General features: G+C 36.9%; 2 protein-coding genes across 2 annotated transcripts; both read right to left on the bottom strand.

Annotated features, from left to right (window-relative positions):
• Positions 1-6,935: 6,935 nt before the first annotated feature.
• LOC129109619 (uncharacterized) lies at positions 6,936-12,286 on the bottom strand. Its single transcript, XM_054621723.1, has 7 exons — positions 12,012-12,286; positions 10,860-11,047; positions 10,359-10,475; positions 9,232-9,288; positions 8,619-8,843; positions 7,708-7,830; positions 6,936-7,489 (listed from the first exon to the last, which is right to left on the bottom strand). The coding sequence occupies exons 2-7, from the start codon at positions 11,034-11,036 to the stop codon at positions 7,424-7,426; spliced, it is 765 nt and encodes a 254-aa protein (XP_054477698.1). The 5' UTR covers positions 11,037-11,047; positions 12,012-12,286; the 3' UTR covers positions 6,936-7,423.
• Positions 12,287-15,101: 2,815 nt separating this feature from the next.
• On the bottom strand, positions 15,102-16,893 carry LOC129110188 (uncharacterized). Its single transcript, XM_054622378.1, has 2 exons — positions 16,138-16,893; positions 15,102-16,043 (listed from the first exon to the last, which is right to left on the bottom strand). Exons 1-2 carry the CDS (start codon positions 16,188-16,190, stop codon positions 15,191-15,193), a joined length of 906 nt encoding a protein of 301 aa, XP_054478353.1. The 5' UTR covers positions 16,191-16,893; the 3' UTR covers positions 15,102-15,190.
• Positions 16,894-17,074: the final 181 nt, after the last annotated feature.

Here is a 17,074-nt window from a genome sequence, read left to right as displayed (position 1 = left end):
TTAGTCTTTTGACTTCACAGTGTACGTTTTTACACATTTCTTTTCTTTATATATTAGCTTCATTCAGACATGAGTGAACATTTATTTATGTATTTGGCACCGGATGCACGAGAGGGAGCTGGGAGTTAAAAAATTTGTTTTATGACATGTTTTATAACATTATATTTAATTCATTGACCTGACGGTGAGGAAAAAATTAGGTTAAGAGCACAAACTGATATTTAGTTTGTTTCCCTTTTATGAACAACAGATTTGTTTTCAGTGCACGGAACGGGAAAAGAGATATTCACTGAATTTGACATAAAAGTAATTTGGATACAATCACAGACTCCACCTTTAAGTGCAGCGGACCTTGAGGTTATACATACGTCATCTTCCGACCAACCACACCAAACGCCGCTGAGGTTGGTGTGACCGCTTCAGGAAGAGAGCCAGCATAAGAGGTGCCTGTCTGAAAGGGCCTTTAGTCTTTACTTACCAAGCAAGGATAGGGTAACCGGTCGGCAAGAAGGGACACAGTTCCAGATATGATGAACTGAAGAGAGGACATAAAAAAATCAACCAGTAATATCTCCAGGAATTAATTCTCAAACTGACATTTTTTACAATCAGTAAATGTCGTTTTCCTTTTAGAAAATCCTCAGATAGATAATTTATTTTAATTTTAAAGCTCTGGTAATTGTGTCGGTTTCATAAAGCATTAGAAAAACATCAACAAAATCCCTGCTTTTTGCCTTTGAACTCTTTTAAACAAAAGAAAAAAACATGCTCCCAATAAAACAATACTATTTTACCACGCCACCCAGCCAGTAAGCAGCTTCCAAAAGGGCAAAATCCAAAGGCTGAAGGTTTGTTCGTCCCGGCCCAAGACCAATGTTGCACAGACCCACCATGATATGAATAGTCTGTAAAAGATTAAAATAATAAACTCTTTGTTTTATACTCTAACATAACTTAATACTGCAGATGAATAAACACATTTCAGTTTCTCTTACCCCAAGAGCTGACACTATAGGGCTCTGCATCATCACCTTGTACCCAGAGGAGCACATCGAACTGCAGCAAAGAGCCTTGAGGATTTGACACAGAGGTGGCAACATGCTCTTACTGTCAGTCGCCAAGGTAACCACAGTCACTCCCTTTTCTTTGACAACAGTGACGGACATCTCTCACACCTGTAACATAAATAATAATAATAATAATTCATTTTATTTGAGGGCGCCTTTCAAAGCACCCAAGGTCACCTTACAGGGCAGTTTAAAAACAGAAAACATAATCAACAATCATAAAAAACACAAGAACAAGATACATTGAACAATTTACATAAGTGGGGTGAGATGGGTTAGATGGAATATGTCAGTTTAAAAAGATGTGTTTTGAGACGAGACTTAAAAGTGGAAAGAGTGTCGGAATTACGGATGTCAGGTGGGAGGGTGTTCCAGAGGTGGGGGGCAGATCTGCTGAAGGCTCTGGACCCCATGGTAACCAGGCGTGCGGGAGGCACAGTGAATTGAATGGAAGAGGAGGACCGGAGAGTGCGGGTGGGTGTGTTGGTGTGTAGGAGTTCACAGATGTATGGAGGGGCGAGGTTGTGGAGGGCCTTGAAGGTGAGGAGCAGAATCTTGAAGTGGATGCGGGTTTTGACCGGGAGCCAGTGAAGCTGCTGAAGGACAGGGGTGATGTGATTAATGGAGGGGTTCTGGTGATGATGCGGGCGGCAGAGTTCTGGACCAGTTGGAGTTTGCGGATGGACTTGAGGGGGAGACCGAAGAGGAGGGAGTTACAATAATCGATGCGGGAAGTGACCAGGGTGTGAACAAGGATGGCTGTGCTATGGGGTGTGAGGGATGGGCGGAGGCGGTTGATATTGCGTAGATGGTAGTAGGCAGACCTGGTAATGTTATTGATGTGTGCTTGAAATGATAGTGTGCTGTCGAGGATGACACCCAGACTCTTAACCTGAGGGGAGGGGGAGACTGAGGTGTTGTCGATAGTGATGGAAAAGCTGTCAGGTTTTATGAGGGTTGATTTGGTGCCGATGAGGAGGACTTCTGTTTTATTGCTGTTGAGTTTGAGAAAGTTGCAGGTGAACCAGGATTTTATTTCTTGTAGGCAATCGGAGAGGGAGGTGGGAGGAAGGGTAGAAGTGGGCTTGGTGGATATGTAGAGCTGGGTGTCATCCGCATAGCAGTGAAAATGAATGTTAAACGGAAAATATGGCCAAGTGGAAGTAGATAAATGATGAACAGGAGGGGGCCTAGAACAGAACCCTGGGGAACACCGGTAGTGACTGGAAGTGACTGGGATTTGAAAGTTTTGAGTTGGATGAACTGACATGGAGAGTTTGGAATGGACGGCTGTATAGACTTGTTAATCCCATTGGGGGAAATGGCAGAGTTACAGCAGTTTATTCACACACACACACACACACACACACACACACACACACACACACACACACACACACACACACACACACACACACACACACACACACACACACATATCACAAAACAAACACCGTTAGGACTTTCAAAGAGGTAGATCGAAGAATTAAAGTAACAAAAACATATATGACAGAAACTTTAACTAGAAACTGAAAAGAACTGTCCATCTTAAAATCTCAAAAGTAAACAGTTAGTTACTAAATCAATGGACCCATACACCAAAACAACCCCATGAACAGTGGCAGGGCCAGAGGAGTGGCTATGTCCCCCCTACCAGAAGGTTTGAAGGTCATAGGGTGAATGGTAGTTGGCTTTTTATTATCATGGATGGATTACCGAACAGGCCCTAATGGGTTCGGGCCCGGGGCTCATGGACCAGAGCCTCTGTACTAAGCGACTGCAAACATTTATTTTTCTCTAAAGTCAGTCAAACGACTACAAAGAGACACAAAACAACTTCAAAAAGACATTCATCATGTACAGAAAAAAACACATATTTGCTTTTTCATTTTTTTAACAAACCTGTACCCCCTCTTTAAATCTGTGCCCCAGACTGGCACTCACATTCAAACATTTCTAAATCCAAAAGATTCAGATGTGCAATCATACTTAGCGCATGTAAATGTGCCTTAGAGCAGAACAATTATTCTCGAGCTGCAACATTAGTTGATTAAGCAGAGGCTAATTAATAGTCTGTCCTTTTTTAAGCCAAAATGACAATAATATTCTGGTTCCAATTTATCAAATGTTATTCGAAACGCAATAGTTTGGAAAACACAATACCTGATGATGCAACTTTGGGCTTTGTGAAGATTTGAATGGTATATAAAAAGTCAGAAAATAGTGAAAAATGTTAAACAATTAATAATTTAATCAAGAATACAGTCAACAGATTAGTCGTCAATTACAACCTTAGATTATACTTGTTATCGTTCCTTTAATTTCAAGTTATCTTCATAATTAATTAACTCTAAATATGATCTAGCTGTTATAGTTGGGAAAACAAAAAACGTGTTTTGTTTCAGTCTTTTATCCAGAAGTTCCTGCCTGGGGAGTTGTGGTTACGGTAAATGACGACCAGTGAAACTTGATCACTAAAAAGCATTTAAAGTTAAATCAACCAGCACTTATTTGAAATATTATACAAGGTAAGATCGGTTTCCCGTAATGTGATGCACTTCATTGTCCCTCCTGAAGCAAACACACACACACACACACACACACACACACACACACACACACACACACACACACACACACACACAACACACACACACACACACACACACACACACACACACACATCACAAAACAAACACCGTTAGGACTTTCAAAGAGGTAGATCGAAGAATTAAAGTAACAAAAACATATATGACAGAAACTTTAACTAGAAACTGAAAAGAACTGTCCATCTTAAAATCTCAAAAGTAAACAGTTAGTTACTAAATCAATGCACCCATACACCAAAACAACCCCATGAACAGTGGCAGGGCCAGAGGAGTGGCTATGTCCCCCCCTACCAGAAGGTTTGAAGGTCATAGGGTGAATGGTAGTTGGCTTTTTATTATCATGGATGGATTACCGAACAGGCCCTAATGGGTTCGGGCCCGGGGCTCATGGACCAGAGCCTCTGTACTAAGCGACTGCAAACATTTATTTTTCTCTAAAGTCAGTCAAACGACTACAAAGAGACACAAAACAACTGAAAACTGGTGCTAATCAACTACAAAGATTCACAAAATAACTTCAAAAAGACATTCATCATGTACAGAAAAAACACATATTTGCTTTTTCATTTTTTTAACAAACCTGTACCCCCTCTTTAAATCTGTGCCCCAGACTGGCACTCACAGTCAAACATTTCTAAATCCAAAAGATGCAGATGTGCAATCATACTTAGCGCATGTAAATGTGCCTTAGAGCAGAACAATTATTCTAGAGCTGCAACATTAGTTGATTAAGCAGAGGCTAATTAATAGTCTGTCCTTTTTTAAGCCAAAATTACAATAATATTCTGGTTCCAATTTATCAAATGTTATTCGAAACGCAATAGTTTGGAAAACACAATACCTGATGATGCAACTTTGGGCTTTGTGAAGATTTGAATGGTATATAAAAAGTCAGAAAATAGTGAAAAATGTTAAACAATTAATAATTTAATCAAGAATACAGTCAACAGATTAGTCGTCAATTACAACCTTAGATTATACTTGTTATTGTTCCTTTAATTTCAAGTTATCTTCATAATTAATTAACTCTAAATATGATCTAGCTGTTATAGTTGGGAAAACAAAAAACGTGTTTTGTTTCAGTCTTTCCAGAAGTTCCTGCCTGGGGAGTTGTGATTACGGTAAATGACGACCAGTGAAACTTGATCACTAAAAAGCATTTAAAGTTAAATCAACCAGCACAAAGATCGGTTTCCCGTAATGTGATGCACTTCCTTGTTCCTCCTGAAGCAAACACAAAAAAGGATAAATTATAACAAAAAGTTTAAAAATAAAAAAAGTAATAAAAGCTTTCAGTTAAAAAATCCATACATCCAGTTCAGAGCTAAACAAGTATTACAGCCTTGGTTCTACTGTATTGCAGCAAGATTATACTTACTGCAAAATATGCTGCAGAGGCTTAAGCTGCCAAAGTAAAAGCATTGGGAGTTTCAGTTTTATAGCTTCATATTAAGTTTTGGTGGTCTCAGACTCACCAAACAGTAAGTATTTGTCAAATTGTCATAAGGCGTTCTTTTATGTTATCAATTTTTAAGCACAATCTGAATTTACCTTAAAAAAATTAAGTTTCACCACAGATAGATTGTTGATTATCTATCTCGTAGCACTTATTGCATTCGTATTAGTTGTTGCACTTACTGTATTCGTATCAGTTCGCTGCACTTATTGAATTCGTATTCGTTTACTGCACTTATCCTATTCGTAGTAGTTTGTAGCACTTATTATATTCGTATTAGTCTGTTGCAATTATTGTTTTCGTATTAATTTGCCTCTGCACTATACTTTTGCTCTGGTTTATGCTTTAAGATGCTTGTTTAAGAAAGGAGATGCACTTATGACTTCTGGTGACTAGCAGTTCTCTTGAATACCTATGTTGAATACACTTATTGTAAGTCGCTTTGGATAAAAGCGTCTGCTAAATGACTGTAATGTAATGTAATGATTAGTTTTCTTTATTGGAAAAGTTATGTCTCAATGCTGCAATTAAAAGCAACTTCCATCCAAATCTTTTTCTAAAAACAAAACATTTTGGAAAACTTTACAACATGTTGTAATGTTACAACACTCTTTAGAAAGTTCACATTATTGTAGATCATGAGTTTGTTTGTGTAGAGAACTCACCTGTTGATGATTTGATGCTGTACCTGTGACCATCTGGTTATTCTGCCAGCAGCCTGTGTTCACCTCTCAGCAATAAAAATGTTACTTCCCTTACATTCCTTCAAAATAAAAGCTTATTTTCACAACCCGAAAGTGACTAGCAGTGCGTATGATTTATTAAGTAGAAGTATTGATGCCACTATGACATAATAATCAAAATGTCACTTGTTTCACCACAATATGACATTAAAGGTTGCAAAGACAACGCCACAGAGACAACACCATCACTCAGGGCGTGAGTCATTAAGTGTTTCTCATTTAAGATTCAGGGTACAGTAAACACTGTAACTTGATTGCAGTTAATGTAAACATAATTACTTTCTCTTGTTTTAATTTTTAAAGATTAAAAACCAGATGAAATGAATAAATTATGATTCAATATACTCCAAACTAGCAAATAAAAAGATTTCTGTTTGAATTAGAATTCACTAAATTAGCATAAAATTGATCCAAATGCACTCCGGATTAACAGATTCGGTATGTTTTTAGCATGATGAGTAAATTAAAACAGGTGTGATTAGGCAATTTAACCAAGGACAAACTGGAAATCCCCGGTCGGATTACACATGACATCAATCACACAAGTATCATGCTCTGTGAATACAATGCTCATCCAGAGGAAGAAACTGAGAAATATGAACATAAGGCGGCTAATAAAGACTACAAAAAACATGAGTTGTAAAAGTAAAAATAAAATGTAAATCAACACTGCACTTTAATGAAAAAAATGCAGGTGCTGTTATAGAAGAAACATTCTTCTTTGATTTTTATCTTTGTTTAATATGAGGGTAGATATTTGTGTGTGTGTGTGTGTGTGTGTGTGTGTGTGTGTGTGTGTGTGTGTGTGTTTGTTAGTTGCTATTTTTCACCCTGAGAAACATTTGTGCCGTTCAAATGGCTGTTCACATCAGTTGGATTGAAGGTGCTGAGCAGAGTGTAATTACTTTATTTAACTTTCATTTCATTCTTCCTTCCAGAAACAGAATTTAAAAAAGGGGGGATATATTTATCTTTTCAAAATATATAATCTCCTTCACCCCTCACTTCTCTTTATAATCATCGCTTATATCTGTACATAAAGAACACAATTAGATATTAAACTGATTCAATTGTTTAATATACAGTAAAGAGCATAAACACACCAAAATATAAGCAACACTCAATTGTTTTGATTACTTTTTTTTAATATGGCTTAATAATGTAAAATAGCAAACAGGCCCATAAGTCCATCAACGTGTGTCCATCACAAACACATGTGCATAAACCTCCCTTTGACCTACAAACAAGCTGAACATAAGGCACATTATTCAATAGAAAATCATAATCAACAGGAACAGTTTATTAAACCATCAGCAGAGAATGAAATTCACTGCAGCATAAACAATTTAGTTCAGGTTGTTATTAAAAATTGCTCTATAATATAAGTGCAAAATATCTTAAAGCAATCCTTATTGTAAAAGACCCAGAATTTGGCAGAGACCGTACAGGCTGAATTTGGTAAATGATTAATGCAACAGTACAATCTATGTTATAGATGCACAGGTTTATAGTACCTGGTAACTGAAGGCACAAAGCAGAGAGTGTTATTTAGTCTGTGGGGTGACTAGTGACTTCCTCCAGCAGTGGTTTGTAGAGTTCTGGGTCAACCGTCTTCTATTAAGAGAAAATGAATATCAGTAAAGGTGCGGAAATAGTCAAATCTCTAAGAACAGGAGGGTTCAGAGGTTCCTAATCTTAAAGCGCCATTCACACATAAACATTTAAACAAGAAGTAGCGTTAAAAAAAAGGGGAAAAGTATTTGTGTTCAGTCAAACTTTAAGGGATAAACGAACCCCGTTTAACAGTTTGATGTGATTTTGCAAACTCTTACCTCCTTTTCTCCCTTCTCCCTGCTCCTCAGAGCCTTGATCCCCAAAACGGCAGAGCTGATGACGAGGCAGAGCTCCAGGGCCGACAGGACAATCAGCAGAACATTCATGCTTCTCATAAGCATCTGGTGGGACACAAGAAAACATTAAAAATATTCAAGCACATTTGGTCCTTCTTAATATTTGTATTTCTAATTGGCTTTTATTCATGCAGGATACGACAGCTTTATTTCACCTCCATCTCAACACAACGGCATTATGTTGTCAGGACTAATTTATTGGGTACTCATGGAATATAATATCATACAAATTATAATCGCATACATATTACTCTCAAATAACAGTGACTGGTAACTAACATAACATTTTTCTCATGGATCCAAGAAAGCACTCTCCCAATTAAGAGATAGTAAGTTATAATTAAAAGCTTTCTTTGATGAGTACAATTATTATTGCGTGTTGTCGCTGAAATGTCAGATATTGTAAAAAATATAATAAATAAATAAATAGGCCAGTAACAATATTCCATGAGCCAATTGTCAAACCAAGAGTCATAAAATCCCAAAAGGTTTGCAGTTTACAATCATATAAAAAAAATAGAAAAGCTGAAACCAGCTCATGTTTGGCACTTTCATCTGATCAATAACTTAAACAATCAATGAATAATAAAAATATTTTTTTGTTGATTGACTAATTCATTCATCACTGGTTTATATTCATTACTTTATTCTCAGTGGAGCTTGTTATAACCTCATTCTGAGAGCTTCTTCATACTAACCTTGGTATAAGTGTGTAAATGGTTATTATGGATGGTAACTTTTAAAACAATGTAAAATAATAAAAACCTAAATTTTCCACTCGTCAGTTATACAACTTGTATTTTGACGGCTAGAAAAACCTTTTCCACACTTACCAGAACCAGTTCTCTGCCCTCCAAGCATTTCTCCGCCACGTAGTTGTCCCCAGGAGATTCGGTTGTAGTTGTGGCGTGTCGGTAGCGTGAATTGTAATCGTAATTGTAATTAGATTCCCTACACATCCAATACATGCCTATGTTTGCCATATTGATGCTGTAGACTACGATGGCTGCAATGGAGAAAGCAACTCCTGCTAGATTCAGGATCACATTGACGATGACCTAAAATACAACGACACAAAAACACACCACGCAATTAATTCTCATGGAATTTGAAAAAGCCACAGATTATTTCATCCTCTACAGCTGGGTGGCTGCCATACATACATACATACATACATACATACATACATACATACATACATACATACATACATACATACATACATACATACATACATACATACATACATACATACATACATACATATGAGGCAATGTGGGTGTTAATATTCTATTCATTATCTCTTCCACCTTATTCGGTGACAGGTCATATTCAATGTAAAAGATTCTCCTCCATTGTATTCGTCTTGGGAAAAAAAACAAGACTATGTGATGCAGATCAAATGACATATTACTTTTAAAAATAACATGAGGATGAACGACTCACCAGACATGGACTTGGGCACTTCTCAGACACAATGCCAATGATGCCAAACAAAATCATCTAGAGAGAGAAAAGACAAAAAAAGAAAAATGTTCACTCCTCCAAACAAATACTACAACTCATATGTCATTTCCAGTATCTTTGACTGAGTGAAACTAGGTAACCTTACACTGACAGACAAGAGACAAAGCACATGGTACTTATGAATGTCATCTAAAAGATTAAGATGTTCAATAACATAACTCACTTCAGCTTAAGGCTGGGCGAAAAATCGAATATCTTATATTTTACCAAATACCTCAATATCAATAGTGAGACAATATTTCCGGGTTGACTATTGGTGCCTCCACAAAATATCTAAACAATGAGATTTCTTTTATAAATAATCATCAGTAATGTGGATATAATAACTGAGTGAGTAAAGGCCAATAAAGGAAAAGCAAGAACTGTCTGTAAATTTCAGAAAATGGCATAACTTTACTGCCTTTAAAACTAGAAAAATACAACACTTATGCCATATTACAATATCCAAAATCCAACACAATATCTAGTCTCATATCACGACATCCATATAATATTGATATGTTGCTCAGCCCTACTTGGGTTCAGGCAGAATTCTGTTAGCTAGTCAAAACATAGTACAATTGAAATATGCTTTGATCGAACCTGATACCGATACTAAGGAGGATTTTTGTGTGTATCCAGACCGTCCCTGATGCTAGACGTTATATGTTAAATTGATGCACATCTTTAATATCTCCCCACATGCACATGTTTCTGTACTTAATACAATCAACTTTTGCCCATATATATTGCAGATTGCAGCAGTAAACTGTACAGCTCTGCTCCTGTTTCTGTTGTACATTTACAACCTATGATTTTTACACTGTTTATTGTTATGCACCAAAACAAAATCCTTGTATGTGCAACCCTACTTGGCATAAAATTGTTTCTGATTCTGATCCCTAAAAGCTGTTAGGTGGATCTCCTTGGAAGCAACTGGACAGCCCAATTAAAGTTGTCTTTGTCTTCACTATAACTTTGGGAGTACAGATGTAACTTTTTTAATGAAAACTCGTTTGGAATTTGGTTAGAACACAAAAGAACGAATACAACATTATTTTGCTTACCAATCCTCCGATCCACCAAGGAAACGCGCTTTCCCTCAAAACCCACCCAGAAACACGACTGCAAAGAAGGATCGCTCCAAGGCCGATGTTGAGCAACCCGACCATAATGTGCAGAACCTGCAGAGGAGGAAACACAGCATGAACGACAAACGCCTGTACAGTAGGACTGCTGTTACCAGGTGACACTGTTTTAGTTAATTGGAGAGCAACAATGCGGTGCAGAACCTACTGTTAATGACATTGGACCACCTTCTCATAGTTTCATGGTGTTTTCTTAATGAAGGTATTCAAACAAAACATCACCGACAAAAACTCTCTTAAAAATGTGAGTGTCAAGTGATGACGACAATACATTCAGCTTTTAAATTATTTCACCAAAACAAATTGTTTACTCAAAGTTTAAATCGGAATTAATAGTGGAAAAAATAAATGCAATGTAGCATACAAAAACAAGTAGAAGTCAACAAAGCAATTTAAAACATAATTAAGGTTGTTACTCACCCCCAGTACTGACTGGGAATTTCTCTGGACCCTCCTCAGGTGCTGAGACACAGAGCAGCACACGGGGCTGTAGCAAAGGCCTCGAAGGATTTGGCACAGTGGAGGAAGAACACTTTGGGGGTCAGAGGTCAAAGTTAACACAGTGACCCCCTCGCCCTTGGTCATCGTCACAGACATCCTGCCGGCTCCTGTAGACAGAAAGAGACAAGAAAGTATAGAAACTTTGGATCTGTTGTATCAGGTCATGATGCTGATTCCTTAACCTTTAAACTAAATATTTGCTGAATCGTATGGTTGAATTTGAGCGGGTTTGTCTTCTCTTGTTAAACTATATGTGCATAACACCTTTTCCACTATAGTGTATAAGCTTATGTAACAATTATAGTAATATATTGGTTTTGGTTTTTTTAAATGTCTTCATGTAAATTACAAAATAAAGTAGTTTAAGTTAATAGAATGGGAACTCAGTGTGAATACAAAGTGCAGGATGCTTATCATGATAATGAGCAAAGTCTGCTTATAAAAAGGTGTGTCTGCATGCATTATGTAGGTTAAGTGCGTTTATTCGCCAATTAAATATTAAATCATATATCAGTTAATGTTCAGCCTCAGTGCTTTGGTAAAAAAAAAAAAACATGTCAACAAATGCTTAGTTTTATGTATTTTGCCTGTTGTGGAAGGTGCGCTCAGTGCTGCCACCACTGGTCGGAGGCTATACTGCACTATCAGAACACCGACAAGCACTTTCACCTTTAAAACAGGTTGATAGAAACTAAAATTTACTCCCCAAAAAATATATGCTTTTTCTTTTACATATTGTATTTTAATATTGTTAAAATACAATATGTGTAATTTAAAATGATTCCAAACATGAACTTTAGTAATACAGCGTCCAGCCACAGATGGCAGCACTGCGCCCGCATATTGGATTTATTTATTATTTATTATTTATTGGATTTATAGTTTATAGTTTATTTATCCCCTGGTTGGTTTATACTTAAAATATCCAGCCATTAACAAGAATGTCCTAAATGTATGGATTTACTTATAGCAGTACAGGGCCATGTACATAATAAAAAATAATTTAAAAAATGGATAAAACTCAATTGTGCTGCTTTACAAATTGAATCAAACATGACAAAAATGACGTACCTGCTTGTGTCTGTTGGAGTGGAAGAAAAACCTTAAACTATTGCTCTCCACCTAAAAGGTCTGGCTGGTTTAAGGCTGTGGCGCAGTTGTTGTTTGGAAGAGGGAAGTAGAGAGAATAGAGCCAACCTGTTCCCAGAAGTACCTCCCTCTAGGAACTACAATAACACTTAACCCATTAATGAACATTCAGCTCAACAGAAAGATGCATGTACTTTGTGTGGATAATAAGCTATTTTTACAACCTAAGAACTAAATAAAAATACAGCAGTGACATGCAGAGCAGGAGCCAGAAGTTCAGAGGTCAAAGTTCCCCCAACACAACCCTGCCCTATTATTTAGATTTTTTTTTTTTTTTGTTCATTTAACTGTTCAATTATATATTATGTAGAGTCCTGGAAACTGCATTCTCTAAATACAGTTTTCAATTAACAGCAACAAAAAAAACCACACTTCATTTTAAGGCACAACCCAAAGTGACCACACCTGAAATGTCAATAATGATTCCTAATTGCAGTACAATGGTACACAGTCATGGTAAGTACTTTATGCCTATTTTTTTTTTTTTTTAAACAAACATGCAAAACATAACTTTCAAGTTTTGAATGTGACCAAGGATTCAAATGGTCCATAAGAATGAACTGTTTGTGAAGGGGCGCCCCCTACTGGATTATCTGCCTTACTTCACAAGCACCCAAACTCCTGAGATAAACGCGTGACGTTTGCTTAAATTACAATTATTACCTTGCTTACCAAAAACAGGCCATCAGTCCTCCATGAATTTCCAAGATCTGCCATTGTTATAACCGAGGATGATGCATGGCAAATTTTGGTAACCCCAACCATAATCTGCATAACCTGTGAAGCGTAAAATATTATTTAAATATCATTAACAATGACAGTTACTGTGTGACAATTATTTCAGAAGGGGACACAGTTGGAATACAACAAGTAAAAGCCTTTACAGCTCAAATTACCAAACACCTTCATCAATAGATAATCATACACTGAGAAGTACCCTGAACCCTCTTCTGGTGCTGAGACACAGACACATGCACATTTGGGGTCAGAGGTCAGAACCCATCGCCATTGTTCATGTTTACTGACATCCTGCCCCCTTCCGGAGGCTGAACACAGAATAAGATGACATTTCTTAAGCTGCTAAGCAATAATTCAATAATAATTACTCATCAGAGAGAAGAAAACACCCAATATACGCGAGTGAAGTTTGAAGTACTTGTGTTTTACAGTATTCCCAATTCATGCAATACTTTGCTACACTCTTGTGTTCTCTTGTATATCAGATTTTTATCTGGTAAGTTGCGATAGGTGACAAATCTTAACAGCTCTCACCCAGATAAACCAGTCTTATCAAAAGGTGCAGAAACTTTCGGTAAGCTGATAAGTCTCTCAGTAAGAGCTATTATTTAATTGTCTCTTCCGCCTGGATGGCGAAAACATGAAATTATATATATTTTGAAATGCCTGTGTTCTGTAGTGAATATAGACTAAACAAAATGACCTCTAAAGGAAACAAATGCTGAACATGAGACTGCAGTTCAAGATGTCAACATGGTCTTTGTGCAAAAAAAAAGCACATGTCTACCATTGTTGAAACCTGTCGAATAAAGGAAGGTTTTTAAATATTTAAAATTGTCTGTTTGAATCCAACATTTGTTGTGTTGTGACAATGAGAAAGTCTGAGGTTTGAAACAAATGTTGTTCTCTAATTTAATATTAATTCTAGAATTCTTCACCTCTTTATTTAAGTTAATTGTAACTAATAACAGATTATGCTCTGCAAAGGTTGAGCCCATGAAAGCATGTCCTGCTCCATCCATCTGTTTCTTTTGCTAAAAGATAATGTTATGACTCATGACAGATATTCTTGTTGACCAACTAAAGTCTGGGTGCTTTCCCAAGTCTCAATGGGAGCTTTACCAACACCTCTCAGCTCATTGAGATGATTAATTCCATGATGAATAAAACAATGACCTTTGGAAAAAGAAACAAATCTACTAATCTACCCGCTCTCTCCATTAACTCTGAATGATCTGCATTCAATAATTATACAATCCTGTTTAAATCATGTTTGAAATATCCTAAACATACAATAAACACATTTTTCTCAACCGTAAAACATTTTGAAACATTATATATAACATAAAAGATTAATAACATTTTCTAATATGAATGTTTCTTTGACAGTCTTATCTGTTTTTTAGCTAAGTTAAGCAGTGACTATTGGTTGAGCTTCACCTTAAACTGCGTCCGTCTGGGAATTTATTGTACAGTTCCTAATATTGGGAGGAGGAGGAGGAAAGATTTGCACCATGTTACCTCCCTCGTCCTGAAGCAGAAACTCAGCCCTTCCCTGAGAAACACTTCTTTAATTCAAATTCCTAAAAAAGTACTTCAGAACAGTTTTGGGTTTCTCAGATACTTAACTTGAGATTTTTCATTTTTTGCTACTTCATACTCAGATTTTACAACATTCCAAAAGGGAATTATTGTAATTTTAACTTCATTACATTTTTTCTTTTACATGCAAAACATATGATTAGGTCTTTTGTTTTAAATGTGATCCATTGTTGTAGATTAAACGACCCAGCAGTATAATGAAATAACTTCAACAAGCTACATTTAAAGATTTTTACACATGTATGAAGCTGTAATATTAATAATATAATATATTAATAACATCGACAGCAGCCGCTTGGTATAACGTGTTTTGATACTGAAAGTACATTTTGCTTATAGTACTTATTGCAAATTTCCCCGCTGCGGGACTAATAAAGGATTATCTTAATTTATCTTATCTTATCTTATCTTATGTACCTTTTACTAAAGTGAGATTTGAATGCCTGCATTTTTTTACTTGTAAAGTAGGGTTTTTCCAATATAGTATTGCTGCTTTTATCTAAAACACTACATTTATAAGGAGCACATTAAGGCAGCATTATATTTATACTATGTATAAAGTGGCTCCAAAATGACACAGTTCAAAGACAACCAACAAAGACAAAAGAGACTTTCAGTTATCAGATGCAATTTTGTATTTCCAGTAATTCAGTTACATCGATGTGTTTACAGAGACAAGCAATGGGAAAGATACAGGAAACATGTGATAATGATCCATTAGATTCAAACCCTCAACCTCTCAAACACACAATGGTACATAATTACCACCAGTTCAAATTGATATCGATAACAGTTTGAATGAGGTCGATGCCGGGGAAGTCCATGGCAATGATACCAAAGCATGGTCTGGGCTTATTAGGATAGAACTGCCTGATGTATTGATTGAGCCAGGGGTTAACCCTTTCAGCCACTCTCTTTGGAGTCAGAAACATTCCCGTAAAGGTACCGAAGCCAGAGCCGCTGCTGTAAGTCAGAATAGCGTTATCACCCCCACAAGCTTCGTTGGCCATGTTCAGCTGCTTGATGATCCTGTTGTCTTTATCATTAACGTCGGTAACCTCTTTGATATCTTTCCCGTTTGTTTCTATGAAGGGAATTCCTAGTGTGAATGTGCTCTTCTGTAAAAAGACTATTTTGCCCCTGATCTGACCCATGGTTGGCATTCCAGGGTCCACCCAGACATTTTGGTCGTTGCCAATGAGACTCTGCACCATTTCATTGACATCATTCTTCTCAAAAGACTCTGGTTCGACCCTAATGAGCACAGCCTCGGTCTTAAACTCTGCCAGGAAGGCTCGGACAGTGTCTAGGACCTGCTTGAAGGTGCTGCGCTGGTACACCACCCCGTGCATGACATAGAGGGTGTCGCCCAGTCCGAACACCTTGAGATCAAGGAATCGAATGCCGGCCCTGAGCTGATTGTTCAGGGACCAGGCCTGGCATTCCACCTCTGGGCCTCCGTACAGGGACATGGTGGCATGGGAACCGGGGAAGGTGATGAGAGAGAGGTCGCGGAAGTCCTGAATGCCCGCCATCCATGGAATAGTGTAGGACCCCGGGAGTATGAGGTTTGCATCGTCATTGAAGAACGGGTCTTTTCCATGGCACAACAAGCTGATGATTCAGAATAAGATTTTGGGATTTTCAAGAAATTGCAGCCTAAAAACAATCTTGTATTTTGCCTGCAAACCTTTAATATCTTACTTACGTGGCAGAGAGCAGGGTAAAGTAGAAAAGCAGACACTTGTGACCGGCCTTCATTCTTGCAAGAAGATGAGCAATCTAGTAAAATAAAATAAAAAATAATGCATTTATCAAAATCACTTATTTGGAATAAAAAACACATGGATATATCATTTTTAATTAAGGTAAGGCATGAGTAAGCGCACTGGAAAAGTTTTCATTAACAGTATCAGGTAAAATGAATCAACCTTTCGTACTATACCTTACACCCAGAAAGGATTTCACAGCAAGTCCCTCAGATGGTCAGAATGTGGTCAACTCAACAAAAACATCCGTAATTTATATTGCCTGGTTATCTGCAAAATTCTAGGTGTTGACGACATATGTCAGTTATGTAATCCAGGCTGATTGTTCTCGATGTTGAACAATCAAACATGTTTTTACAGATTGTGGTGTGAGATTAAAAAGGCGTGTTGCTAAAAAAAAAAAATTTAATCATATTAGACCTGATTTCTAAAGTATTATCTCAAATGCAAGCAGCAAAACCAGCACAACAAAAAACTAAATGACTCAGCTGTCATCTTTATCACATAATTGATTAGGTTTTTGACTAAATAAATAATAAGTACATTTACTCAAGTACTGGAGCAACTCGTCTTTTCTCTTCATGTTATCGATACTTCTACTCCACTACACCTTAAAGGACAATATTGTACTTTTTGCTTCATCTATCTGGCAGCTTTAGTTATTTTACAAATTAAGATTTTTGCATACAAAACATATGCAGAGTTCATGAAATACAACGTTTTTTCATAAATTAAACTCCCCAACAGTATAAACAAGTACAGCTGAAATGAATAGTGAATTTAAATCAAAGTCACAGGGAACATTTTTCTGCAATGAATACTTTTACTTTAAATACTTTGAGTTACTTGTCCTGATTATACTTATACTATATAGAC

This window comes from Anoplopoma fimbria, chromosome 20 (assembly GCF_027596085.1).
Source record: "Anoplopoma fimbria isolate UVic2021 breed Golden Eagle Sablefish chromosome 20, Afim_UVic_2022, whole genome shotgun sequence".
Taxonomy (NCBI): Eukaryota; Metazoa; Chordata; class Actinopteri; order Perciformes; family Anoplopomatidae; genus Anoplopoma; species Anoplopoma fimbria.
This window is presented reverse-complemented; position numbering and strand designations above follow the sequence as displayed.